At 49.3% G+C, this 26675-nt stretch overlaps 1 protein-coding gene across 1 annotated transcript; it reads left to right on the top strand.

The window, feature by feature from the left end:
- The first annotated feature begins 93 nt into the window (after window positions 1-93).
- mgat2 (alpha-1,6-mannosyl-glycoprotein 2-beta-N-acetylglucosaminyltransferase) lies at window positions 94-3405 on the top strand. The gene is made up of 2 exons (XM_072490984.1): window positions 94-173; window positions 614-3405. The coding sequence occupies exon 2, from the start codon at window positions 666-668 to the stop codon at window positions 1971-1973; it is 1308 nt and encodes a 435-aa protein (XP_072347085.1). The 5' UTR covers window positions 94-173; window positions 614-665; the 3' UTR covers window positions 1974-3405.
- The last annotated feature ends 23270 nt before the right edge of the window (window positions 3406-26675 follow it).

The following is a 26675-nucleotide window of genomic DNA, read 5'->3' as shown; positions in this document are numbered from 1 at the left end:
TGGGTGCCGGCAGCGACCAATGAGCGTGAGGGCCAGCGTGATGGACAGCCGGGCGGACCATTCACAAGCGGCCCTGTGTCAGGCAGGGCGGCTCCCAGTGAGCGGGCCCGCGCACCAATGAGGGCGGCGGGAAGGGGCCGGGTGACGGTTGGTGGGTGAGCAGATGCTGGCAGGTAGGTAGGCAGGCAGGCAGGCGGGTGGGCTGGGAGCGGGACAGCCGTGAGCGGCCCGAATGTCGGCCTCGATTCAAACTGAGGCGGAGAGGAGAGCGGGGGACGAAGAGCAGCTAAGGGCGTTGGGAGCCCAACCCCGTGTCCACTCAGAGCTGCCTTCAGCTCTCTTCCGGGAGGGAGAAGCTGCCGGAGCGCCTGGTGCCTTGGTGCTTGCCGGAGCCTCCGCACTGCCTTGTTTCTCGGCCTCGGTGTAACGTGCCGCGGCTGTGCCGGTTGGAAATGGTCCAGTGTGGGGTGGCAGCGTGCCTGGCACTGGGTCGCCGGCTGTGTGTCCTATCCAGACGCGTTTTATTATAATCGGAAGTTTATTGCTCTCAACAGTCCCTCCCCGTCCGTGAGTCCTCCCCTCCTCGCCGTAAATTCCTGTTTATTATTCCCAGCCCCGGTGTTCCAGTCACAAGGCGGGGGGTCGCCGCTTCCTCGCCGCTCAACATGAGATTCCGCATCTACAAGAGGAAGGTGCTGCTCTTGGCTCTCGTCGTGCTGGTCGCTGCCTTCGCCTTCTGGACCAGCGGGAAAGCGAGGAAAAGCGAAGCGTTTCTGAGGGAAGACGAAAGCTCCAGGAATAGCGGGCGGGCTGGCCCTGCCAGCCCGGCCAGGAAAGTTTCCAACGAGTCCCAGCCGAACAGGTTCGACCAGCCAGAGGTCGACAACCTGACTCTGGTGTACCGCGGCATCGTCTACCAGCTGAACTTTGATCAGACTGTCCGAAACCAGGAGATTATAAAGACACGTCCTCCAAATGATTTGGTGGTGGTGGCTCAAGTGCACAACAGACCCGAATACCTGCAGATCCTCGTCAATTCGCTCAGAAAGGCCAAAGGAATAGAAAACGTCCTCTTAATCTTCAGCCACGACTTTTGGTCTCCACAGATCAACCATATCGTAGCTGGCATCGACTTTTGCCAAGTGTTGCAAATATTTTTTCCATTCAGTATCCAGCTGTATCCCAACGAATTCCCGGGTCACGATCCCAGAGATTGCCCTCGTGACATAAGCAAGGTGAATGCTTTCAAATTGGGCTGTATCAATGCTGAATATCCAGATTCATTTGGCCATTATCGAGAATCCAAATTCTGTCAAACCAAACATCACTGGTGGTGGAAGTTGCATTTTGTCTGGGAAAGAGTAAAAGTTTTGGAAGATCATAAGGGTTTAGTGCTCTTCATTGAAGAGGACCACTACTTGTCACCTGATTTCTATTATGTCTTAAAAGATATGCAGCGTCTAAAGACTGAAAGTTGTCCCGACTGTGACATATTGTCCCTTGGTACATACGTACGTGTCAGTGATTTCACAGATAAAACCAATAAGGTGGAGGTGAAAACCTGGCGATCAACCGAACACAACATGGGCATGGCTATGACTAGAGACACATATCAAAAAATGATTCAGTGCACGCATACTTTCTGTGAATATGATGACTACAACTGGGACTGGACATTACAGTATTTAACAGTATCTTGTTTGCCTCGGTACTGGAAAGTTATGGTGTGTGAAGCGCCTCGTATTTTCCATGCTGGAGATTGTGGTATGCATCACAAGAAAGCTTGCATGCCATCTGTTGAAATTTCTAAAATTGACAGAATTATAAGTAGCAACATGCAGCACTTGTTTCCAGAAACCATGACAATAAGTGAAATATATCCATTGGCTGCAATCAGCCCACATGTAAAGAATGGAGGTTGGGGCGATATTAGGGACCATGAACTTTGCGTGAGTTACCGCCGGCTCCAGTAATGATGTGATAAATTTTCATACCAGATCATGTTTTTAATGGTTATTTAGTTTCCTCCTGTTATAAAAACACAACAATAGGACTTTCAAGATTAAAAATAAATGGCTGCCCTGATGGCTCAGTTCGTAAATACACCAAAAAGTGTGATATTGAGCTTTAAGAACTAGGGAAGCTCCAGGTAATACCTGGTCTACGTTGGTATGACTTCTGAGTTAAGAGGAAAATTCAGCCATGGTGCCCATTCCTGATCAGTATCCAGTGACGATAATGGAAAATTCATTTTGACAATGTTGGATAAGGACAGATTCTTCTCTATGCTGTCCAAATTTGAATATAGCTTTGTCGGCACTCACTGACTGGGCCACATTTGAAAAATAAAGTGCTGGAGAACTACTGGTGCCTGTGGACCTGTACCCAGCCATGAGTTGCTGCCTTTGCAAGAAGTGCAGCAGGAAGATGCATTTTTTAAAAAAGAAAATAAGTTGTCATTTTCTTCATTAACTTTATGGGTGTTCTGGTGACTGAAGAGGAGAAAATGATGTATGCAACAGTAAGAAGGCAAATAAGCCAAAGGTGCTCATTTCATGTGGGTGTAGTTTTTACAGTTCTGTTTTCATTGTTTGGCTACATTTACAGATGAGACTTGTTTAGCTCAGTATTGTCACTCTGCTATTTTAATGTATCTATACTACAAGAAAAATACCACACAGCAATATGCTTTAATGTGGTATACATTAAATGTACATCATGTGTGATTTATAAAACTATCACCTAATTCCACCATCATTAACAAACCTGTAACCTGAAATACTTAGTATGATATAAAGCTCAAAAATTCTGCCTCCATATAATGCCTAGAAATGAAAAAAAAAGCTATAATATTAGCACTGCGCTTTGCACATTCTCCCAGTGTCTGCTTGGGTCTCACCCCCACAACCCAAAGATGTGCAGGGTAGGTGGATTGGCCATGCTAAGTGTCCCTTAATTGGAAGAATTAAAAATATATACATATTAGCTCTGGTATTTCAGAGTTCAAGTGAAATTAATGTGAAAAATTCATAAGTGCCCCATTGTTTGCTGAAGTTTTATTAAAGAAAAAAAAAATGACCCAGTGTGGTTGTGAGAATAATGTGCCCACTCACCAGTACAATTTATTGATATCTTAGTGGCAATACTGTTCTCTTAAAGCATAAATCTGTAAATGAGACAACAATGCAATGTTTTCAGTTAAATGTTAATAACATTCAAAAAACTGGCATGTCTATTTTTCCCCAGTAGTTGGAATTAATCTGGTTCAACTCACTTAACAGATGTTGCCTCATGGCATTTTGAGATACTTGAAATGGTCCACTGTTTAAAAGAAAAGGCCTTGGTTGTGTTATTTTTTTGTATTTCAGTGTACTACCACCTCAAATAAAAGGATCAGGAAAGCAATTCTTTGAAATGTAGGAGATACTGTTTACAACATGCTTTGCCTTAGAATTTTCCTTAACTGTAACTGCACTACATTTTGCTTTTTAAACTGTTTCTTCCCAATATTACCAATTGCATCTTGGCAAGTTAAAAATGCTGAGGATAGAAGGAAAGAGTAATGGAGCATTTTTTTTGTTTAAAGTATTTACACATTCTATATGGGAAAAAAACTGACAAATATATATTTTTATTCATTCACAGATGTGTGTTGCTAACAAGGCCAACATTTGTTGCCCACTCCCAATTCCTCTTGAGAAGCTGCTGCTTGCCTTGATCCATGCTATAATCCATGTAGAATAACATGCACCCACAGTGCTGTTAGCAAGTTTCAAGATGTGTTCATAGAAATATCTTCCCACATGGAAACAGTTGAGTAAGATTGGCTATCCTGGGATATCATTCTAGTGATATCAATGTTGGGAGCGGCGCTGCACGGTGGCACAGTGGTTAGCATTGCTGCCTCACGGTGCCGAGGTCCCAGGTTCGATCCCAGCACTGGGTCACTGTCCGTGTGGAGTTTGCACATTCTCCCCGTGTTTGCGTGGGTTTCGCCCCACAACCCAAAAGATGTGCAGAGTAGGTGGATTGGCCATGCTAAATTGCCCCTTAATTGGAAAAAATGAATTGGGTACTCTAAATTTTTTTTTTTTTTTTTTAAATCGATGTTGGCAGCATCACCTTGTGCCAGCATGACTGAACAACTTTGCATCAAAATTCAAACTCTGGGTCATGAAGATACCAGTCTACTATCCATGGAAACTGACTTTCTTTGTTGTTTCCAATATAGAAGCACAAAAATATTCTCTATTTGGAATATCACTGGAATGGCTCAGCAAAACCCCATTCTTGCCTCAAAAAAAATGGCAGGTATGAAAAGATCACCCATTAGGTGTGTGTGTGTTTGTTCCATCAGCCTTTTCCACTAAACCAGTATCATGCCTATCACAAGATTCATCTTCTACTCTCTTGATCCACTTATTCAATTCCTGGCTCACACAGAAACCAACCTTGTTAATGTCTTGGGTACTATCTATTTTCCTTTCAAAGCCACCAAGATTGCTTCATTCCTCACCAAAAAAAATTCTACCACTGGTTTATCTCTAGTCTCCCGCTACCACTTTCTCAGACATAGTTTCCTTCAAAATAATTGCCTTTATACCATTCTTCAATACAATATGTGACATACTCCAGAAATTATTACTCCATCACCCTTTCCTTTCTAAGGTCCTTGAGTTTGCTGTTGCTCCCAGTATCATAACCAATGTTCTGAGTTCAATTCCCTTTAATCTTGCATCTATTTGTGTGCTGTAGTGCACCCTGACTAGTACAACCACATTTTCCTATAGTGTGGCGACCAGAACTGCACACACAACTCTAGCTGTGGCCTAACGAGCATTTTAGACAGCTCCCATAGTAACCTCCCTGCTCTTGTATTGAATGCTTTGGTCAATAATGGCAAGTGTCCCATGTGCCTTCTTAACCACCTTAGCTACCTGTTCTGTTACCTCCAGGGATTTATGGACATGCATCCTAAGGTCCATCTGGTCCTCTGTACATCCTCGCATCCGACCATTCATTACAGTACTTTATCTCCTTAGTCTTCCCAAAATCTATTACCTCACACTTTTCAGGATTAAATTCCATTTGCCATTGTTCTGACTACCCCATCTATATCATCCTGTAATCAAAGTCTTTCTTCCCTGCTATTTACCACACCACTAATTTTTGTGCCATCTGCGAACTTACTGATTATACCTCCCATATTCACGTCTAGATCATTAATGTACACTACAACAGCAAAGCACCCAACACGATTCCTGTGAGACACCACTGAACACAGGCTTCCAGTCACAAAAACAGTGTTCAACCATCACCCTCTGCATCCTGCCACTAAGCCAATTTTGGATCCAAATTGCCCTGGATCCCAAGGACCTCGTCAAAAGCCTTACTGAAGTCCATAAAGACTATTATCAACTGCACTGCCCTCATCTGCACACCTAGTCACCTCCTTGGGAAATATCAGTCAAGTCTTTTAGATATGATTTCCCCCTGACAGAGTATTCCATCACGCTCCTGACTTGGTGCCTTGTCGACAGAGTATTCCATCATGCTCCTTGCCTTGGTCCCCCTGACAGAGTATTCCAGGCGAGTCAGGAGTTGTTACTCTCCACAGAATTCCAAGCGCCTGACCTGTTATTGCAGTCATAGTATTTATACGGCTGGTCTAGTTCAGTTTCTGGTCAATGCTAGTCCCCAGAATGTTGATAGTGGGAGATTCAGGGTGGCGCAGTGGTTAGCACTGCTGCCTCACGGCACCAAGGACCCCGGTTTGCCACGGGTCACGGTCGGTGTGGAATTTTCACATTCTCCCCCTGTCTGCATGGGCCTCACCCCCACAACCCAAAGATGTGCAGGATAGGTGGATTGGCCACACTAAATTGCCCCTTAATTGGAAAACATTTTTAAAAAGATAGTGGGGGATTCAGCAATGATAATGCCATTGAATGTCATGGGGAGATCGTTAGATTCTCTCTTGTTGGAGATGGTCATTGCCTGGCACTTGAATGTTACTTGCCACTTATCAACCCAAGCCTGAATATTGTCTAGGTCTTGCTGCATTTGTATCTGTGCAATCATCAGCAAATATCCTCACTTCTAACCTTATGATGGAGGTAAGTTCATTGATGAAGCAGCAGAAGATATTTGAGCCTAGGACACTACCCTAAACAAGACCTACAGTTATGTCCTGGGACTGAGATAATTGACTTCTAATAACCACAACACTCTTCCTCTATACCAGGTTTGACTCCAACCATTGGAGAGATTTCCTTCTGATTCATATTGATTCCGGTTTTGTTAGAGCTCGCTGATGTCACACTCAGTCAAATGTTGCCTTAATATCAGTGCAGTTGTTCTCACCTTTCCTCGAGTTAAACTTTTGTCCATGTTTGGACTGAGGCTTAAATGAGATCAAGAATTGAATGGTCCTGGCAGAACCCAGAACTGAGCATCAGTCAGCAGACAATCACTGTGTAAATGCCGTCTGATAGCACTTTGACAACCCCTCCCATCACTTTGCTGATCGAGAATAGATTAATGGGATGGTAACTGGTTGGGTTGGACTCCTTTTTTTGGACAGGACATACCCTGGCAGTTTCTCACATTGCTGGATAGACGGCAGTGATGGTAGGAAAGGTTAAGCTTTCACATATATATAGATATGTTGGGAATATTAAGATTTACCTCTCCCCATGACCACTCCTGTGCTGTTGGATTGCCAAACCGACTTTGTCATTGATGAGTTGAAACTTTTAATTTACTGAAGCCATCTGCCACAATCTTCAGTCCATTGCCATTCCAAAACTCAGTCACTCATATCTCGGTTAGCCACACTCAGTCATTTTTAAAAAATATATATTTTATTAAAGTTTTCAAACACAGTTTTTCCCCCTTACAAATCAACAAAAACGGTAACACAATAACTAATAGATAACATTGTTTAAATAAAGTAGTGAACTAACAAAGTAACAAAAAAATGGTGCTCCCCCTCCCCCCTCCACCCCAACTAGAACAAAAACAAGTTGTCCTCTTTCCCCCCCGCCCCCTCTTTCTGGGCTGCTGCTGGCTATCTATTTTCCCCTAACTTTCGCTAGATAGTCAAGGAACGGTTGCCACCGCCTGGAGAACCCCTGAGCCGATCCTCTCAGCGCAAACTTCATCCGTTCCAGTTTTATGAACCCTGCCATATCGTTTATCCAGGCCTCCACGCCGGGGAGTTTTGCTTCCTTCCACATGAGTAAATTCCTTCGCTGGGCTACCAGGGACGCAAAGGCCACAATATCGGCCTCTCGCCTCCTGCACTCCCGGCTCATCCGCTGCCCCAAATATAGCTAACCCCCAGCCTGGCTTGACCCGGACCTTCACCACTTTCGAGATCACTCTTGCCACTCCCCTCCAGTGCTGGACACGACCAAAACATACGTGTGTGGTTCGCCGGGCTTCTCCCGCACCTGTCCTCCACTCCGAAGAACCTGCTCAACCTCGCTCCCGTTATGTGTGCTCTATGTAGCACTTTAAATTGGATCAGGCTAAGCCTGGCACACGAGGAAGAGGAATTTAACCTACTTAGTGCATCAGTCCACCAACCCTCCTCAATCTCCCCGAGCTCTTCTTCCCATTTTCCTTTCAGCTCTTCTACCAACTCCTCCCCCTCTTCTCTCATCTCCCGGTATATTTTGGACACTTTGCCCTCCCCGACCCACCCCCCCGAAAGCACTCTATCCTGGATCCCCTGTGTCGGGAGCAGCGGAAATTCCCTCACCTGTTGTCTCGTGAACGCCCTCACCTGCATATACCTAAAGATATTCCCCGGAGGCAGCTCATACTTTTCCTCTAGCGCTCCCAAGCTTGCAAACGTCCCATCTATAAATAAGTCTCCCACTCTCCTAATTCCTGCCCGGTGCCAGCTCTGGAACCCTCCATCCAACCTTCCTGGGGCAAACATATGGTTGTTCCTGATCGGGGACCACACCGAGGCTCCCAACACACCCTTCTGTCGCCTCCATTGCCCCCAGATACTTAATGTTGCAGCCACCACTGGGTTTGTGGTAAACCTTTTCGGGGAGAGCGGTAGCGGCGCCGTCACCAGCGTTTTTAAGCTCGTTCCTTTACAGGACGCCATCTCCAGCCTCTTCCACGCCTCCCCCTCTCCCTCTATCATCCACTTGCGGATCATCGCCACGATGGCGGCCCAGTAATAGTCGCCTAAATTCAGCAACGCCAGTCCCCCTCTGTCCTTGCTACGTTGCAGGAACCCCCTCCTTACCCTCGGGGCCTTCCCTGCCCACACAAAGCTCATAATGCTCCTATCTATTTTCTTTAAAAAGGCCTTAGTGATTAAGATGGGGAGACATTGAAACACAAATAGAAACCTCGGGAGGACCATTATCTTAATCGCCTGCACTCTGCCCGCCAGTGACAGCGGCAGCATATCCCACCTTTTGAAATCCTCTTCCATCTGCTCCACCAGCCGAGTCAGATTGAGTTTGTGTAAAGTTCCCCAGCTCCTGGCTATCTGAATCCCCAAATATCGGACGTTTCTTCCGCCCTCCTTAGCGGCAGGCCAGCTATCCCTCTACTCTGGTCCCCAGGGTGTATTACGAAAAGCTCACTCTTTCCCATGTTAAGCCTATATCCCGAAAAGTCTCCAAACTCCCTCAATATCTGCACAACCTCTGTCATCCCCACCACTGGATCCGCCACATACAGCAGTAGGTCATCTGCGTAGAGTGACACTCGGTGTTCCTCTCCCCCTCTAACCACCCCTCTCCATTTCCTGGAGTCTCTCAGCGCTATGGCCAGTGGTTCAATTGCCAACGCGAACAGTAATGGGGACAGAGGGCACCCCTGCATTGTTCCCCTATGTAACCGAAAATACTCCGATCTTTGCCGATTTGTGACTACACTTGCCACTGGGGCCCCATAGAGGAGTTTAACCCAGCTGACTAACCCCTCCCCAAACCTCAGCACCTCCCATAAGTCCTCCCCCTCTGCTGGGGGCATCATTATCACCCCCAATAGCCGTCACACGTTGACACTCAATTGTCTCCTCTTTACAAACCCTGTCTGGTCTTCGTGCACCACCCCCGGGACACAATCCTCTATCCTCATTGTCAGCACTTTTGCCAGCAACTTAGCGTCCACGTTCAGGAGCGAGATAGGCCTATAAGACCCGCATTGCAGCGGATCTTTATCTTGCTTCAGGATTAGTGATATCGTCGCCTCCGACATTGTCGGGGGTAGAGTCCCCCCTTCTCGGGCCTCGTTAAAGGTTCTTGCCAGCAAGTCCACATATTTCCTATAAAATTCCACCGGGAACCCGTCTGGTCCCAGGGCCTTCCCTGCCTGCATGTTCCCCAGCCCTTTAGTCACCTCGTCCACCCCAATTGACGGCCCCAGGCCTGCCATCTCCTGCTCCTCCACCTTCGGGAACCTTAGTTGGTCCAGAAACTGCTGCATCCCCTCTTTTCCCTCGGGGGGTTGGGACCTATATAACCTCTCATAAAAGGTCTTAAACACCTCATTTACCTTCCCTACACTCCGCACCGTAGTTCCCGTTTCATCCCTAACTCCCCCTATTTCCCTCGCCGCTGTCCTCTTACGAAGCTGGTGGGCCAGCAGCCGACTCGCCTTTTCCCCATACTCTTATCTCATCCCCTGTGCCTTCCTCCACTGTGTCTCTGCCTTCCCTGTGGTCAGCAGGTCAAACTCCGTCTGGAGTCTTCGCCTCTCCCTGTATTGTCCTTCGTCCGGGGCCTCCGCATATCTTTTATCCACACTCAAAATCTCCCCCAGTAATCTCTCCCTCTCTTTGGCCTCTGTTTTCCCCTTGTAAGCCCTGATGGAGATCAACTCTCCCCTGACCACCGCCTTCAGCCCTTCCCATACTACCCCCACTTGGACCTCCCCATCATCATTGGCTCCAGGTACCTTTCGATACATCCCCGCACCCTTCCACAGACTCCCCCATCCGCCAATAATCCCACATCCAGTCGCCAGAGTGGGCGCTGTTCCCTCTCCTCTCCTAGTTCCAGATCCACCCAGTGCGGGGCATGGTCTGAAACAGTTATGGCCGAGTACTCCGTTCCTTCCACCCTCGAAATCAGTGACCTACCCAAAACAAAGAAATCTATCCGGGAGTATACCTTATGGACATGGGAGAAAAAGGAGAACTCTTTAGCCAGCGGCCTAGCAAATCTCCACGGATCCACTCCCCCCATTTGGTCCATAAACCCCCTAAGCACCTTGGCCGCTGCCAACCTTCTTCCGGTCCTGGATCTAGATCTATCTAACCCTGGGTCCAGCACGGTATTGAAATTCCTCCCCATTACCAAGTTTCCTACCTCCAGGTCCAGGATACGTCCCAGCATCCACTTCATAAATCCCGCATCGTCCCAGTTTGGGGCATATACGTTTACCAGCATGACCTCCATTCCCTGCAGTCTGCCACTCACCATCACATATCTGCCACCGTTGTCCACTACTATATTCCTAGCCTCGAACGACACCCGTTTCCCCCCCAATATAGCCACCTCTCTATTCTTTGCGTCCAGCCCTGAGTGGAACACCTGTCCCACCCATCCTTTCCTTAACCTAACCTGATCCACCACCTTCAGATGCGTCTCCTGAAGCATGGCCACGTCTGCCTTCAGTCCTTTTAGGTGTGCGAGCCACACCCAGTCCTTGCTGATCTACAGTATGGGACTATCCACTGGATCCCCATGCATACTGGGACACTTGTGTGGACTGCAGATATGAAGGGTCTTGGGCTTATCGAAGATGCTGTTTCTGATTGGAAGTTTGACAACACTCACTGCTGTCACTCCCACAAAGAATGGCAACTTGGACAAAATGTCAGATAGTTGTCAGCATTAACAGAAATAGCTAGGATTAGCAACTTGAGTGAAGAGGAAATTGACGGCCAAGATGCACTTTCAGTTTCTCTCATCCAGTATTTTACGTTTCTTCCCCTTCCTTTTTTTCAAGAACACTAGGCTTAAACTCTTGCTGGTGTTGCTCTTTTTAGCCTTAGTTTTATTAGCTCTGATTATATCACCTTTACTCACGAGGCGCCAGGTATCTTTCTGATACCGCCACGTGGTTCAAGCTCGAGTTATGATTAATAAGTCAGCACACCGCTTAGTAAGATTGAAATCAACGGTCATTTATTATGTACAGCAATCAATACTTACACAATAATCCTGCTATCTATATCAAAACCTACCACTACTGGCCAATACTTAACTTTAGGAGATGGCCCACCAGGTCAGGGAAACAAATAGTTTATCGAATTGGATCTGGCCTGCGGGATTCAAAAAGGCTGATACGGGTCGATGGCTAGGAATCCCTATCGGGTAGCGATCGCTGGAGTCAGACTTACAGTTCTTTGTCGAAGGTTCTTGCAAAGGTTGCGAGCAGGTGAAGAAGGGAGAGAGAGAGCGATCTGAACTTGGCCCCTTTATAGGGTCCAGGGGCTTCCCGCCTCTCGGGGCGGCCCTTGACCCTGAGTCCCAAGTGATTGGACTTGTTCCCAATCACTGGGTTCGATATGCTCCAATAATGGGGCGATTCCTCGATCGGGGGGTGGTCGTTCACCTGTCTTTGTTTCGGCCACTGCAGGCGCCGACAGGTCTGGCCCGGCATTCAATTGCTAATATGTTGCAATTGTTCCCGGGGATAGCCGATTAAACTGCAGATGTCTGGGTTGATGTGCTGCTAATAGTCTTGAGTATCGATCTGGGCCGACTTCCCCAGAGCCGAATACGCTATTCTGTCTGCAGCTGTCCGTTTGTGTCCTGTTGGCTGCTTTTCCCATCAGCCTTTGCGGTTAGCCATTTTAAATTGGGTTTTGGCCAAATTAATAGGGAATCAGCCATTTTAGGTGGCTACAGGTCGTCCTTGTGATCCTAACGCGAAGCGTGAAGGATCACATAAATTTTGTCCTTTCCGTTCCCTGACCGGGAGGGGGGGACACCTCCTACATGGCCACTACTCTGACCCTAGCTATGCACAAACATTTTACCTAAACAATTTTTGAGGGCGCTATGTCAGGCAGGGGCATGCATCTAAAAAAATAAAAACTTGGAACCTCTAATTTTACCTAAATACACTCATCAAGCATTGCATCATCCTATCTCTCTAAAACACAACAACAATCATAACATTCAATATATTCTTTCCTGGCTTGGCAGTCAAGCTCAGGATCATACATTTTTTGTTACTGGCAGTTTTGTACATCTTTTATTTACAGAAAAACACAAGTGCTTGTTCTTTATTTTTTTTTTGTTTTATAGGTCGCGGGGGTCTGAGGTCTGGTCATAACCGAATATAGGGGATTGGATCCAATATACCGGGGTTCGAGCGCGGTACGCTCTCCGTCTCCATTTGCGGAGGCGCATAGTCTGCACTGCACAGCAGAGTATTGCCAACGCTAACAGTGCTTCAATTACGTAGGACAGGGAGTACCAGGTTATGAACTTGGCACACCAGGATAGTGCAGCGTGGCTGGTGACTGGGCCCTCGGAACTGCGGGGCAGTGAAACATTAACGGCTGGGGGGTTTGGAGTAATGGGGTCCGCGTTCCCGCGCAACCAAATGTCCAAATAAAAGATGTTGAGCACGATGAAAGAAGTCCTCATGGCTGTCCTCTTTCTTTTTCTTTCTTTGTGTTCTCTGTTTTCTCCGGTCCTGGAGCTTCTGGAGTTCTGTAAAACAAGCATAGTATCTGTAACTACCTTTGTATAATATCCGGTATGTTAGTGTGTCTGTCCTTCGGGGCCAATTATTCCCTTATAATTGGTCACTCTATGTGACTCCCTCATTTTTTTTTTTCCAAAACAAATGTTAGGACACGGCACACGTCCCAATGGTGAACCAGTGCTAAGTTTATCATCCAAATGTTCCTGGATGTAAATAGCATTTGGCAGCAACCCAAAGGTTGCCTAAATAAATAAAACTGTTTTTGAAAGGAAAAGGTCGAATGAGGTGCGTATGGGCCGCGACGGGTAAGATTTGGATGGAGTCCCCGGTAGGACGGCTACCAATACCGTATCTCCCCAACCCGAGCGTTTTTGACCAACGGGGGGGTCCTCAGGCAGGGCGGGTCTCACGCCGTTTCTCCACTGCCTGAGCAACCGACAAGAACGGGCAAAAATGTAGTCGTCATGGTGGGGTTGCTGCTGTGATTCTCCCGTCAAATCAGATCAGGCATCTTGCCTTGAACCAGTACCAGCTGAAAAGCTAGTGCTGTGCTTCTACCATCGAATCAGAACGGGCGTCTGGCACTTGGACCAGTACCAGCTGAAAAGCTAGTTCCTCTGAATGAGCGTGTGGTCTGCTGACCAGGTATCTGTGGACAAGTTGGTACCGCTGAAGAAGCATCTGGCCGCGGTGGGTCTCTGAGGCAAGTCCTCAGAGATTTCGGCAGACCGGGCGTGTGAGAAAAATTCTCCTGTCGGACGAACAACACTTAAACAAACACATTGCTTCACAGCTCCAGGGTCCCAGGTTCGATTCCGGCTTGGGCCACTGTCTGTGCGGAGTCTGCACATCCTCCCCGTGTGTGCGTGGGTTTCCTCCGGGTGCTCCGGTTTCCTCCCACAATCCAAAGATGTGCAGGTTAGGTGGATTGGGCATGATAAATTGCCCTTAGTGTCCAAAATTGCCCTTAGTGTTGGGTGGGGTTACTGGGTTATGGGGATAGGGTGGAGGTGTCGACCTTGGCTGGGGTGCTCTTTCCAAGAGCCGGTGCAGACTTGAAGGGCCGAATGGCCTCCTTCTGCACTGTAAATTCTATGAATACAAACAACGTAAAACATCCTGCAGGTTCCATCAGGAAGGACAATACTTTTCACCAAGTGTCTCCTTTAAATCATCATGTGGACACCTCAGTTCTCTGGTGCGAACAGGGTCGCAAAGGTGTTGGCGGATTGGGGGTCTGACTCGGGGTCGCCCCCTTCTCCCGGGTGCCAAATTCTGGAGTGAATTCATGTTGAGAGGGCTGCGTGGTGTGAGTTGGGGTTGCTCTCGTCGTTGCGGACGAGTCTGTATGAGTTGTGGCGGTGCCAATGGCGTTCGTCAAGTTGTGTGGGGATAAAGTCGGGGTCGTCCGTGTGGTTCGGTGGTCGGTGGTGTGGTTTGTTTAAGAAAGTGATGAGGAAGGGATCACTGGAGTCGAACTCAGAGTCGCTGGGTGTGGGACCAGGATAGTAGGGAGGCGTGCTGTGGCTGTCGTCAGAGTCACAGTCGCTGTCTCTGCTGCTGCAGTCTGTGGGTGTTCCGGGGCGGAGTGTAAATTTTGTGGGTGGAGTCGGGGGCAAGTCCGTGTCTGGGCTGGACGTGGAGGGGGTTGGTGTGGTCACGTTGGCTGTGGGCGGGGTTTGGTCTGCTGCGTCAAGCATGACGTGGTGGGTGTGGTATGACTGTGCTCCATAAGCCTTTAGCTGGTTTATGTGAAACCACGCCGTCTTAGATTTGATTTTGTATACCGATGGGCTTACTTTATCCGTAATGGAGTACGGACCCGAGTATTTCGGAGACAGAAATGTGCTGGGGTTATACACAGACAACATCACTTGTTGTCCTATATTATACTCCGTTACATGTACTGCCTTATCAAAACAGGCCTTGCTCTGTTTTCTTTTAGTACCCAGTTTAACAGCGGCTGCTAACTGAGCCGTTTTTACATCTGCAAGTAATTGTTCAACGGCTTTCTCATGGGTGAGGGCCATAACTTCAGGGCTGGTCAGGTCTAAACCCAACAAGTTCTCTGTCCCTTTCATGGGGCGTCCGGTCATGAGGGTGTGTGGGGTGAAACCTGTGGAGGTGGAAACAGTGTTACGCAAAAACATCAGCGCAAAGGGGAGGACAGAATCCCAAGTGGTGTTGTTCTGCTGGACCATTTTTCTAAGGGTGGTTTTTAGGGTCCGATTCATACGCTCCACTATACCACTCGACTGTGGGTGGTACGCAATGTGAAATTTTTGGGTTATGCCAAATATCGTGAGGACGTTCTGCATGTCCCGTAAAGTGAGAACCTTGGTCCGACTCAATACTGCGGGGGAGTCCCCGCCTTGTGAAGATGTGGTGGGTTAGGATTTTTGCGGTGTTGGTACGGGCTGGAAATGCTTCCACCCACTTTGTAAAAGTGTCTATGACCACCAGAACATATTTATAGCCATTCCTGCAAGGGGGCAATGCACCTATAAAATCGATCTGGAGGTTAGTCCAGGGGCCGTTAATGGGTCGGGTGTGGCTGAGATGTGCCTTTTTGACATATCTATCTGGGTTGTTCTGAGCGCAGATGAGGCAATTCTCAATGTAATGGGATACATCCTCCTTGAGATTAGGCCACCAACAAAGCTGTTTGAGGTGGGCTGCGGTGGGTTCGATTCCCTGGTGTCCATGACCATCATGGAATAAACAGATTATTTGGTTCCTATCCTGCTCAGGAACTACATAAAGGGTGTCCTTTAGCACCACACCGTCGTGTGTGGTTATTGCATTTCTGTACCTCTCATATGAGGCTGAAAACTTCCCTTTCACGATTTCAGTGAGAGCGCTATCCTACTTCTGGGCGTCTACTAGATCTTCGATCCTAGTCTGCGCGACCTGAACTGCACTCACTGGGGCGCTCTCGGGGGGGCTTCCAAAAATACCCATGCCTGGATCCTGCCTTAGCCAGCGCGTCGGCTTTTACATTTCCAGGGGGGGAGGAACGATGGTGGCTGCGGACTTTTATAATGCTAAAGGTCCGGTTCTTGGCTTTTTTCAAAATATGGCGGAGTAATGGGGCTGAGGGGAGGAGTTTCCCATCCGCGGAAACAAATCCTCTTGTTTCCCAGAGGGGCAGAAATTCAGTGAGGCTGTTGCAGACGCATAGGCTGTCTGAATATATGTCTGCTGGGCTGGGGAAGGAATCTGGGTGCTCTACGATGTAAGCGATGGCCGCAAGCTCTGCTGCCTGCACGCCCAAGTGTCCGGGTAATTTTGATGCGATTTCCTCAAGGGCGCGTCCCTGCGCGTCCTCCACATAAATCCCACAACCTGTTATGCGTTGCCCATCCAGGACTGTGGGAGATCCATCCACATAGATCCTAATGGGATCACACGTGTCCGGGTGAGGGGGGTTCTGAGATGGAGTGGCTAGTTTTCTGGGGGGTGTTTTAGCTATAAAGGGGCCTGTATTATGGTAGGGTGAGATGATTTCACACTCATGGGGGGTTCCGGGGTACTGTAGATTGTCCGCTAAGTATGTGTGTGTTTTGGTCCGTTTGACTGTGATGTCCCGTCCTTGTAAGAGAAGGGTCCATCTAGCAGCGCGGATTTGGCTGACGGTACCGTCTTTAAGTCGTCCGTCTAGTAAAAGTTGGGTGGGGGTGTGCTCGGTCAAAATGGTGATGGGGTTCAGTCCGGTAATGTATGAAAAGTACTGGACTGCCCAGAAAACTGCGAGCAGGTGCCTCTCACAGGCTGAGAATCCCTGCTCCACAGCATCTAAAATTCAGGAGGCATAAGCCACGGGTCCTAGCTGGTCGTGCCGTTCCTGCAGGAGCACGGCTGAAAGGGTGCGGTCTGTGGTCGCTACCTCTATGGCGTAAGGAGAAAGCGGGTCGGGAACTTGTAGTGCGGGGGCGGCTATGAGCGCCTGTTTTAATGATTCCGCAGCATCCGTATGCTGTGGAAGCCATTCCCAGGGGGCTCCTTTCTTTAGGAGGTCTGAGAGGGGCGCTGCCTTGCTGGCGAAACCGTCAATGTGGTTTCGGCAGTAGCCAACCAGTCCTAAAAACGACCGGAGGGCTGAAACGTGTTGGGGAAGGGGCAATTTAGCGATCGAGTCAATTCTTTTGTGCTCGATCTCGCGTTTGCCGTGTGTGATAATAGTACCCAAATATACCACTTTCTCTTCCAATATCTGGGCCTTTTTGGGGTTTACTTTACAGCCGATGGAATGTAGTAATTCCAGGAGTTCGGACAGAAGCTCAATGTGCTCTTCCTTCGTGTCTGTCTGCAGCAGTAGATCGTCTACATACTGTACCAGACATTCGGGGCGAGAAAATTTTGCTAGTCCATTTGCCAGCTTTCGGTGGAAAATGGAGGGGGAGTTGTGGAAGCCTTGTGGCAGGCATGTCCACGTGTATTGCTGCGCTCGGAAAGTGAAGGCAAATTTATACTGGCACGCCTTTGCCAATGGAATGGACCAGAACCCATTACTGACGTCCAAAACCGTGAAATATCGGGCATGGAGTCCCTGTTTGAGCATGGTCTCGGGACTTGTTGCAATTGTGGGACTGCTACGGGGGTGATTTTATTGAGTTCCCGATAATCTATGGTCAAGCGCCATGATCCGTCGGGCTTCCTTACTGGCCAAATCGGGGCATTATTAGTTGAGGCTACCGATCTTAGGACACCCTGCTCTAATAAACCTTCTATAACCTTTAGGATTTCTCCCTCTGCTTCGAGGGGGAATCCGTACTGCTTTTGGGGTCTAGGGTCCGGTCCTGTTATTTGTACGGAGCCAGTCATCCGTCCACAGTCGTGCTTGTGGGTCGCGAATGCTGCCCTGTTCTTTTGCAGGACTGCCCTAACCTGTCGGTCCGTGCTGAGTGTGGTGGGGTTGAACCAAAACTCGCCCACTGCGCTAATTTTGTTCATATAGTCCCCTATGGTGAGCATTGCGGGGGCTCTAGCGGATTTCGCCATCTTCCAGACACACTGGTTGACTGGATCGAAAGATAGGTGGTGGGAATTCATGAAGTCGATCCCTAAAATGTGCTCTGCTGTTGGGGGCAGGTCGACTAACACTACGGGGTGCTTTGTATTAATGGTTCTGATTTGGATGGGTACAGGGGTTGTGATGTGTCCCTGCTGTGAGTGGCCTGTGAAGCAGCTGAGGGTGATAGTGGCTGTAGTGGGCCATGTGTCCTTACCAAGGGTGGAGGAATTTAAGGTTATGCGGGACCCTCCTGTGTCCCAGAGAAGCTCGATCGGCTGTCCCCTAACCTTTGCTGCGACTACGGGTCGTCCTGACCTATCCCAAAGGGTATCGCAGACCCAACTGGGGGAGCCTGTACACCGTCAGTCCGTTCCGGTCAAGTCTGTCTGATCCGACTGGGCGCTAACGCTATGTATGGGTTCTGTTTTTTTCTTATTGATAGTGCCTGTCTGTTGGGCTCTCTGTGGCTTTTTAGGGCCATTGCATTCTTGGGCAAAATGTCCCAACTGTCCGCAATTGTAGCATTCTTGCGGTTTTGCTGGGGGGCTGCTCTTTCCCTCGTTTACCCAGGCAGGGTTGTGAAGAGTGGTTCTTACTGCCACATCTGCGGCGGCTTGTTTTTCCTCGGGGGTTCTAGCGGCGGGTTTATTGTGAGCCGACTGTTCCCAAACACGGGACAATCTTTTGACCACCCACTTCTCATTATCAGCCTCCTCCGAGGGGTCATAATTACTACAAGGCATTCTGTCCTGCTTCCGTAGCATGGGAGATAAGGGTGCGGGTCCATTTGGCCATATTGTCTGCGGACAAATGGGCACGATCTACGTTTCCGAAAACGGCTTCAAAGTGAATCCACAAGCGTCCTGCAAACGCTGTGGGGTGTTCAGACTTTTTCTGTCTGCACTTATTTAGGCCATCTACGGGGTCGCCCCGGTTATACCCGATCGCATCCAGGATCGCGGTATGCATTTCTGCAAGGGTGCCTCCTTCTACATTCTGTGGGTCGGGAAGGGCTGCTGCGACCGATGGGTCTAAGCTGAGGACCGTGAGCTTGACCTTCTCTTTCTCATCCAGGCCGTACAAGGTCACCTGGTGTTTGACGGTGGCAAAGATATGGTGTGGGTCTGAAGCGGGGAGGAACGGTGTGATTTTAGCACACGCGTCCCGTAATTGGGTCACTGTGAGGGGGGTGGAATATAAGACTTCCGCCTCGTCTGCTGTGGCGGTGCGGTGGGTTGTACCGGGTTCATGGGAGCCTGTACTACCTGTTGTGTGGGGGGTGGGGGTGCTTTTCTCCTTTGGGGCTTTCCCTGCGCACATGTTCCCTGAACACATCTCTGCGCTGTCTCCTGCAATTCTTCCCAATCAGGGCCATCTTCCTGTTCTAAACCTTCCCCAAAGGTGTCTTGGAATCCCTTTTGGACAGAAAGCATTGATCGCAGGTCTGCAATTTGCTTTCGGCACTTCGCATGGTCTAAGGTACTCTGCCTTTGTTCCGTGGTTGCAGCGTGGAGCGCTCTCAAGGCTGCCTTGAGATCACTACATTGCTTCTGTAGCATCTCCACCTGCTTCCCTGTCTCTTTCTTAACCAGGACTGCACGCTGCGTGTCCTGATAAGCCTTCTCATACTGGGATTGAAAACTGCTTAAATGCGCCAGACAAGACTGGTGACCCCGTTTGGCGTCAGCCACCTCTTCGTCCTTGGCTTCTAACTGCCTTTTCAGTTCCAGGTTCTCTTTTTCCCTCTCGCATACATCGATTTTATTCATACGATGTATGCCTTCTATTTCTTTTCGGAGCGTCCTGAGGACCTCCTCTGTGCCTCGCAATTGTGCCATACAGGACACGATTGCCATCGGCTTGCGCGTTTTTGCTAAGCTTTTCTTATGAATTTCACTCATGTTCTCCCACCAAGTATGCCCTATACTTCCGGGACATGAGTCGTCATTATTACAGAAACCGCTCCACACGGGCCATCCTTTGCACTGCAGAAATTTCCGAATTTCCACTTCCCAAATGGGACACTGTCCCACTTTAATGCTGCTGATCGGTGCGACCGCAAATTCTTCGGGGTTCATGAGGCGTTGCATTGCCTGCATGGCCATCTCTCTTATCTGCTCGCTACGTTCAAATTTGGAACAGGGGGCTAAGGTGGTGTCGTAGATGCGGGTACGGCTTGCGCTAATTTCCGAAAATACAGACTTCCGACAGTTTTGACACAACAAAATCTATCAGTTTTACCTTATAACCCTGTTAGTTACGCATGCATACACACACTTCCGAATTGTGAATTATTAACCAGAACCGCTTGAACACTTGTGGGTTTTTTTTGTTTGTTTTTGCTTCCAATTGGATTCTATTCAAATTTCTGGGGTTCTCCCGGAGTGGTTTTCCACTTCTATGTCGGGTCCCACCAGAGTCGCCAATTATGTTGCTCTTTTTAGCCTTAGTTTTTATTAGCTCTGATTATGTCACCTTTGCTCACGAGCCGCCAGGTATCTTTCTGATACTGCCACTTGGTTCAAGCTCGAGTTATGATTAATAAGTCAGCACACCGCTTAGTAAGATTGAAATCAACGGTCATTTATTATGTACAGCAATCAATACTTACACAATCCTACTATCTATATCAAAACCTACCACTACTGGCCAATACTTAACTTTAGGAGATGGCCCACCAGGTCAGGGAAACTAACAGTTTATCGAATTGGATCTGGCCTGCGGGATTCAAAAAGGCTGATACGGGTCGATGGCTAGGAATCTCTATCGGGTAGCGATCGCTGGAGTCAGACTTACGGTTCTTTGTCGAAGGTTCTTGCGAAGGTTGCGAGCAGGTGAAGAAGGGAGAGAGAGAGCGATCTGAACTTGGCCCCTTACTTTATAGGGTCCAGGGGCTTCCCGCCTCTCGGGGCGGCCCTTGACCCTGAGTCCCAAGTGATTGGACTTGTTCCCAATCACTGGGTTCGATATGCTCCAATAATGAGGCGATTCCTCGATCGGGGGGTGGTCGTTCACCTGTCTTTGTTTCGGCCACTGCAGGCGCCGACAGGTCTGGCCCGGCATTCAATTGCTAATATGTTGCAATTGTTCCCGGGGATAGCCGATTAAACTGCAGATGTCTGGGTTGATGTGCTGCTAATAGTCTTGAGTATCGATCTGGGCCGACTTCCCCAGAGCCGAATACGCTATTCTGTCTGCAGCTGTCCGTTTGTGTCCTGTTGGCTGCTTTTCCCATCAGCCTTTGCGGTTAGCCATTTTAAATCGGGTTTTGGCCAAATTAATAGGGAATCAGCCATTTTAGGTGGCTACACTGGGAAAGGTTGCCACATGAGCAAGTTATCCAAGGGGTCATCCTTCACATTTGAATACAGTGTTTATTTTTGGCAGCTATTTGACTAGAGGTGGAGGATTGTGAAATATTAGATAAATTAGCAGAGAGAGGATGTACTAGCAGGTTTAGCAGCTGTTTACTTAAAAGTACTTATGCTTAAAAGTATAAATTCACAGTCCCGGATGAGATGTATCCCAATCTGCTGAGAAAAGCAAGGGAGGAGATATCTGGGGCGCAGGCAGTAAACTTCAAATCCTCTCTGGCCACAGGTGAGCTGCCAGTGAACTGCTAACATTGTCCCATTATTTAAAAATTGGAGGTTGGGATAGACCAGGAAATTAAAGGCCAGTCAGTCTAATCTCAGTGGTGGGGAAGTTACCAGAAATAATTCTGAGGACAGAATATATCTGCCCTTGGATAGATGAGGATTAATTAGCGATAGTCAGCTTGTATTTGTGAAGGGAACGTTGTGTTTTGACAAATTTAAACATCATTTGAGGAAGTAATCAAGATTGTTGATGAAGATAATGCATTTGATGTGGTCTCTTTGGACTTTGGCAAGGCTTTTGATAAGCTCCCTCATGGCAGACTGGTCAAGAAAGTTGGGACCCAAGGCAAAGTGGCACATTGGATCCAAAATTGGCTGGAAGGCAGGTAGCAAAGGGTGAAGGTAGGAGGATTTTTCTATGACTGGAAGTCCGTTTCCAATGGGGTTCTGCAGGGCTCAGTGCTGGGGTTCTTGCTATTTGTGGTATACATTAATGATTTGAACTGAAATGTATGATCAAAAAGTTTAAGGATGACATGAAAATTGATAAAGTGGTAAATAGTGAGGAGGACAGCCATAGACTGCAGGAGGATAGCAATGGACTGGTCAGGTGGATAGAGCAGTGACAAATGGAATTCAACCTAGAAGAGTGTAAGGTAATGCATTTGGGGCAGGCTCACAAGGAAAAGGATTACATTATGAATGGTAGGATGCTGTCAGACCTGCTGTGATTGTTTGGATACAGGCACTTTTTCCATTAATAGAGGGGTCAATAACCAGGGGGCATAGATTTAAGGTAAGAGGTGGAAGGCTAAGAGGGGAGTTGAGCAGAAACCTTTACGCCCAGATGGTGGTGGGAGTATGGAACTCGCTGCCTGAAAGAGTGTTTGAATCAGAAACTTTCATAATATTTAAGAAGTATTGAGATATTCACTTGCACTACCATAACCTCCAGGGCTATGGACCAAGTGCTGGAAAATGGGTTTAGGGTTGGCAGATCTTTGACCGGCTTGGACACGTGGCTCAAATGGCCTCCTCCTCCTCCTTCTCCACAGCTGAACAGCATTCCTTTTTTAAAAAATATATATATTTATTAAAGTTTTTTAACACAATTTTTCTCCCTTACAAACAATAACCCCCCCCCCAACCCGTAACAAAGAAACCCCCAAAAAAACGAGAAATCGCGCAGAGCAAGATATATACATGGCAAAATGTTATATTTACACAGCTTTGTACACTGGCCCTCACCCGTACGTGCCAGTTTCCCCAACCCTTCATGTTATCTCTTGCTCATCCACCCTCCCAGGCAGTCCCCCCCACAAGGTTGCTGCTGCTGCTGACCGACCTTCCTCTAACACTCCGCGAGATAGTCTAGGAACGGTTGCCACCGCCTGTAGAACCCCTGCGCAGACCCTCTCAAGGCAAACTTAATCCTCTCCAACTTTATGAACCCAGCCATATCATTTATCCAGGCCTCCAGGCTGGGGGGCTTCGCCTCCTTCCACATTAGCAAGATCCTTCGCCGGGCTACTAGGGACGCAAAGGCCAGAATGCCGGCCTCTTTCGCCTCCTGCACTCCCGGTTCGTTCACTACTCCAAATATTGCTAGCCCCCAGCTTGGCTTGACCCGGACTTTCACCACCTGAGATATTGCTCCCGCCACTCCTCTCCAGAACCCCTCCAGTGCCGGGCATGACCAAAACATATGGACATGGTTCGCCGGGCTCCCTGAGTACCTTCCACATCTGTCCTCTACCCCAAAGAACCTACTCAACCTCGCCCCCATCAAGTGTGCTCTGTGGACCACCTTAAATTGTATCAGGCTGAGCCTGGCACATGAGGAGGAGGAATTAACCCTACCTAGGGCATCAGCCCACAGACCTTCCTCGATCTCCTCCCCCAGCTCCTCCTCCCATTTACCCTTCAACTCTTCTACCAGCGCTTCCCTCTCTTCTTTCAACTCCTGGTGTATTTCTGACACCTTGCCCTCCCCGACCCATACACCCGAGATCACCCTATCTTGAACTTCTTGTGCCGGGAGCAACGGGAATTCCCTCACCTGTCGCCTCACAAAAGCCCTCACCTGCATATATCTAAAGGCATTTCCCGGGGGTAACTCGAACTTCTCCTCCAGTGCCCCTAGGCTCGCAAACGTCCCGTCGATGAACAGGTCCCCCATTCTTCCAATCCCCGCCCGATGCCAGCTCTGGAACCCCCCGTCCATCTTCCCCGGGACAAACCGGTGGTTACCCCTGATCGGGGACCACACCGATGCTCCCATTGCACCCCGGTGCCGTCTCCACTGGCCCCAGATCCTTAGCGTTGCCGCCACCACCGGGCTCGTGGTATACTTTGTCGGTGAGAACGGCAGCGGTGCCGTCACCAACGCCCCCAGGCTCGTTCCTTTACAGGACGCCATCTCCATCCTCTTCCATGCCTCTCCCTCCATAACCCACTTGCGGATCATCACCACATTTGCTGCCCAGTAGTAGCTCCCCAGGTTTGGCAGCGCCAACCCTCCTCGGTCCCTACTGCGTTCCAGGAACCCTCTCTTTACTCTCGGGGTCTTATTCGCCCACACAAACCCCATAATACTCCTGCCTACTCTCTTAAAAAAGGCCTTAGTGATCACGATGGGAAGGCACTGAAACACAAACAGAAACCTCGGAAGGACCACCATTTTGACCGACTGCACTCTACCCGCCAGCGAGAGCGGTAACATGTCCCATCTTTTGAAATCCTCCTCCATTTGCTCCACCAACCTCGTCAGATTCAGTTTATGTAGGGTCCCCCAACTCCTGGCTATCTGGATCCCCAGATACCGAAAGCTCCCCTCCGCCCTCCTCAGCGGTAGGTCCCCTATCCCTCTTTCTTGGTCCCCCGCCTGTAATACAAAGAGCTCACTCTTCCCTACATTGAGCTTATAGCCCGAAAACTCCCCAAACTCCCATAGAGTCTGCATGACCTCCACCATCCCCTCCATTGGATCCGCCATGTACAGCAACAGGTCATCCGCATATAGCGACACCCGATGCCCTTCTCCCCCTCGGACCACCCCCCTCCATTTATTAGACTCCATCAATGACATGGCCAATGGTTCGATCGCCAATGCGAACAACAGGGGGCACCCCTGCCTCGTCCCTCGGTACAGTCGAAAGTACTCCGACCTCCGCCGGTTCGTCACTACACTCGCCATCGGGGCTCTGTAAAGGAGCTTAACCCAATTGATAAACCCTACCCCGAACCCAAACTTACGCAGCACCTCCCAGAGGTACTCCCACTCTACTCGGTCAAAGGCCTTCTCCACGTCCATAGCTGCCATTATCTCCGCCTCTCCCTCCTCTGATGGCATCATTATCACGTTTAAGAGCCGCCGCACATTGGTGTTTAGTTGCCTGCCCTTTACAAATCCCGTCTGGTCCTCGTGGATTACCCCCGGGACACAGTCCTCGATCCTCGTGGCCAGCACTTTTGCCAGCAACTTTGCATCCACATTGAGGAGCGAGATCGGCCTGTACGATCCACATTGCAGTGGGTCCTTGTCCCACTTTAGGATCAAAGAAATTGTCGCTTCCAACATTGTCGGGGGCAGGGTCCCCTCCTCTCTTGCCTCATTAAAGGTCCTCACCAGTAGCGGGGCCAACAGGTCTGCGTACTTCCTGTAGAACGCCACCAGGAATCCGTCCGGTCCCGGGGCCTTCCCCGCCTGCATGCTCCCCAAACCCTTGCTCAGCTCCTCCAACCCAATTGGTGCCCCCAAACCAGCCACCTCTTGCTCCTCCACCCTCGGGAATCTCAGCTGATCTAGGAATCGTCTCATCCCCTCTTCCCCCGCTGGGGGCTGGGATCTGTACAGCTCTTCATAAAAGGCCTTGAATACCTCGTTTATTTTCGTTGCACTCCGAACCGTGGCTCCCCTTCCATCTTTGACTCCCCCTATTTCCCTCGCTGCCATTCTCTTATGGAGCTAGTGTGCCAGCATCCGACTAGCCTTTTCCCCATACTCGTAGGTTGCCCCCTGCGCTTTCCTCCACTGTGCCTCCGCCTTCCCTGTGGTCAACAGGTCAAACTCCGTCTGGAGCCGTCGTCTTTCCCCAAGTAATCTTTCCTCCGGGGCCTCTGCGTATCTCCTGTCCACTCTCAAAATCTCCCCCACTAACCTCTCCCTTTCCATACCCTCTGTCTTCTCCCTATGAGCCCTAATAGAAATTAGCTCTCCCCGATCACCGCCTTCAACGCCTCCCATACCACCCCCACCCGCACCTCCCCGTTGTCGTTGGCCTCCAAGTACCTTTCGATACACCCCCTCACCTTCCCACACATCACCTCGTCCGCCAGCAGTCCCACATCCAGCCGCCACAACGGGCGTTGGTCCCTCTCCTCTCCCAGCTCCAGTTCCACCCAGTGTGGGGCATGGTCCGAAATGGCTATAGCCGAATACTCCGTCCCCTCCACCCTCAGGATGAGTGCCCTACCCAGAACAAAGAAATCTATCCGGGAGTAGGCTTTGTGTACATGGGAGAAGAAAGAAAATTCCCTGGCCTGCGGCCTTGCAAACCGCCATGGGTCCACTCCCCCCATCTGATCCATAAACCCCCTAAGTACCTTGGCCGCCGCCGGCCTCTTTCCAGTCCTTGATTTGGAGCGGTCCAGTGCTGGATCCAACACTGTATTGAAGTCCCCTCCCATTATCAGGCCTCCTATCTCCAGGTCCGGAATGCGCCCCAACATTGGCTTCATGAATCCTGCATCATCCCAGTTCGGGGCGTATACGTTTACCAACACCACCCACGTCCCTTGCAGCCTACCGCTCACCATTACATATCGCCCTCCATTGTCCGCTACAATAGTCTTGGCCTCAAATGACACCCGCTTTCCCACCAATGTTGCCACCCCTCTATTCTTCGCGTCCAGTCCCGAGTGGAATACCTGTCCTACCCATCCCTTTCTTAGCCTGACCTGGTCCGCCACCTTCAGGTGTGTCTCTTGGAGCATGGCCACGTCCGCCTTCAGTCCCTTTAAGTGCGCGAACACTCGAGCCCTCTTCACCGGCCCATTCAGGCCCCTCACATTCCACGTTATCAGCCGGATTGGAGGGACTCTCACCCCCCCCACGCCCCGCCGACTAGCCATCTCCTTTTCTGGGCCAGTCCCGTGTCCACGCCTCCCTCACCCTCCAGTCCCCCAGAGAGGGGACCCCCGTCCTGACCACCTCTTCTCTGAACAGCATTCCTTGATAACCCAACTGATGCCGACACCGGCTTGGGTAAAAGATCAAATTTGGAATATTCCTCATCTTTATTTAGTCACTGCATAGTTTTCATATTTTTACACAGAACACATATTACCTATAAATATTG

This window comes from Scyliorhinus torazame, chromosome 2 (assembly GCF_047496885.1).
Source record: "Scyliorhinus torazame isolate Kashiwa2021f chromosome 2, sScyTor2.1, whole genome shotgun sequence".
NCBI classification, from domain to species: domain Eukaryota; kingdom Metazoa; phylum Chordata; class Chondrichthyes; order Carcharhiniformes; family Scyliorhinidae; genus Scyliorhinus; species Scyliorhinus torazame.
This window is presented reverse-complemented; position numbering and strand designations above follow the sequence as displayed.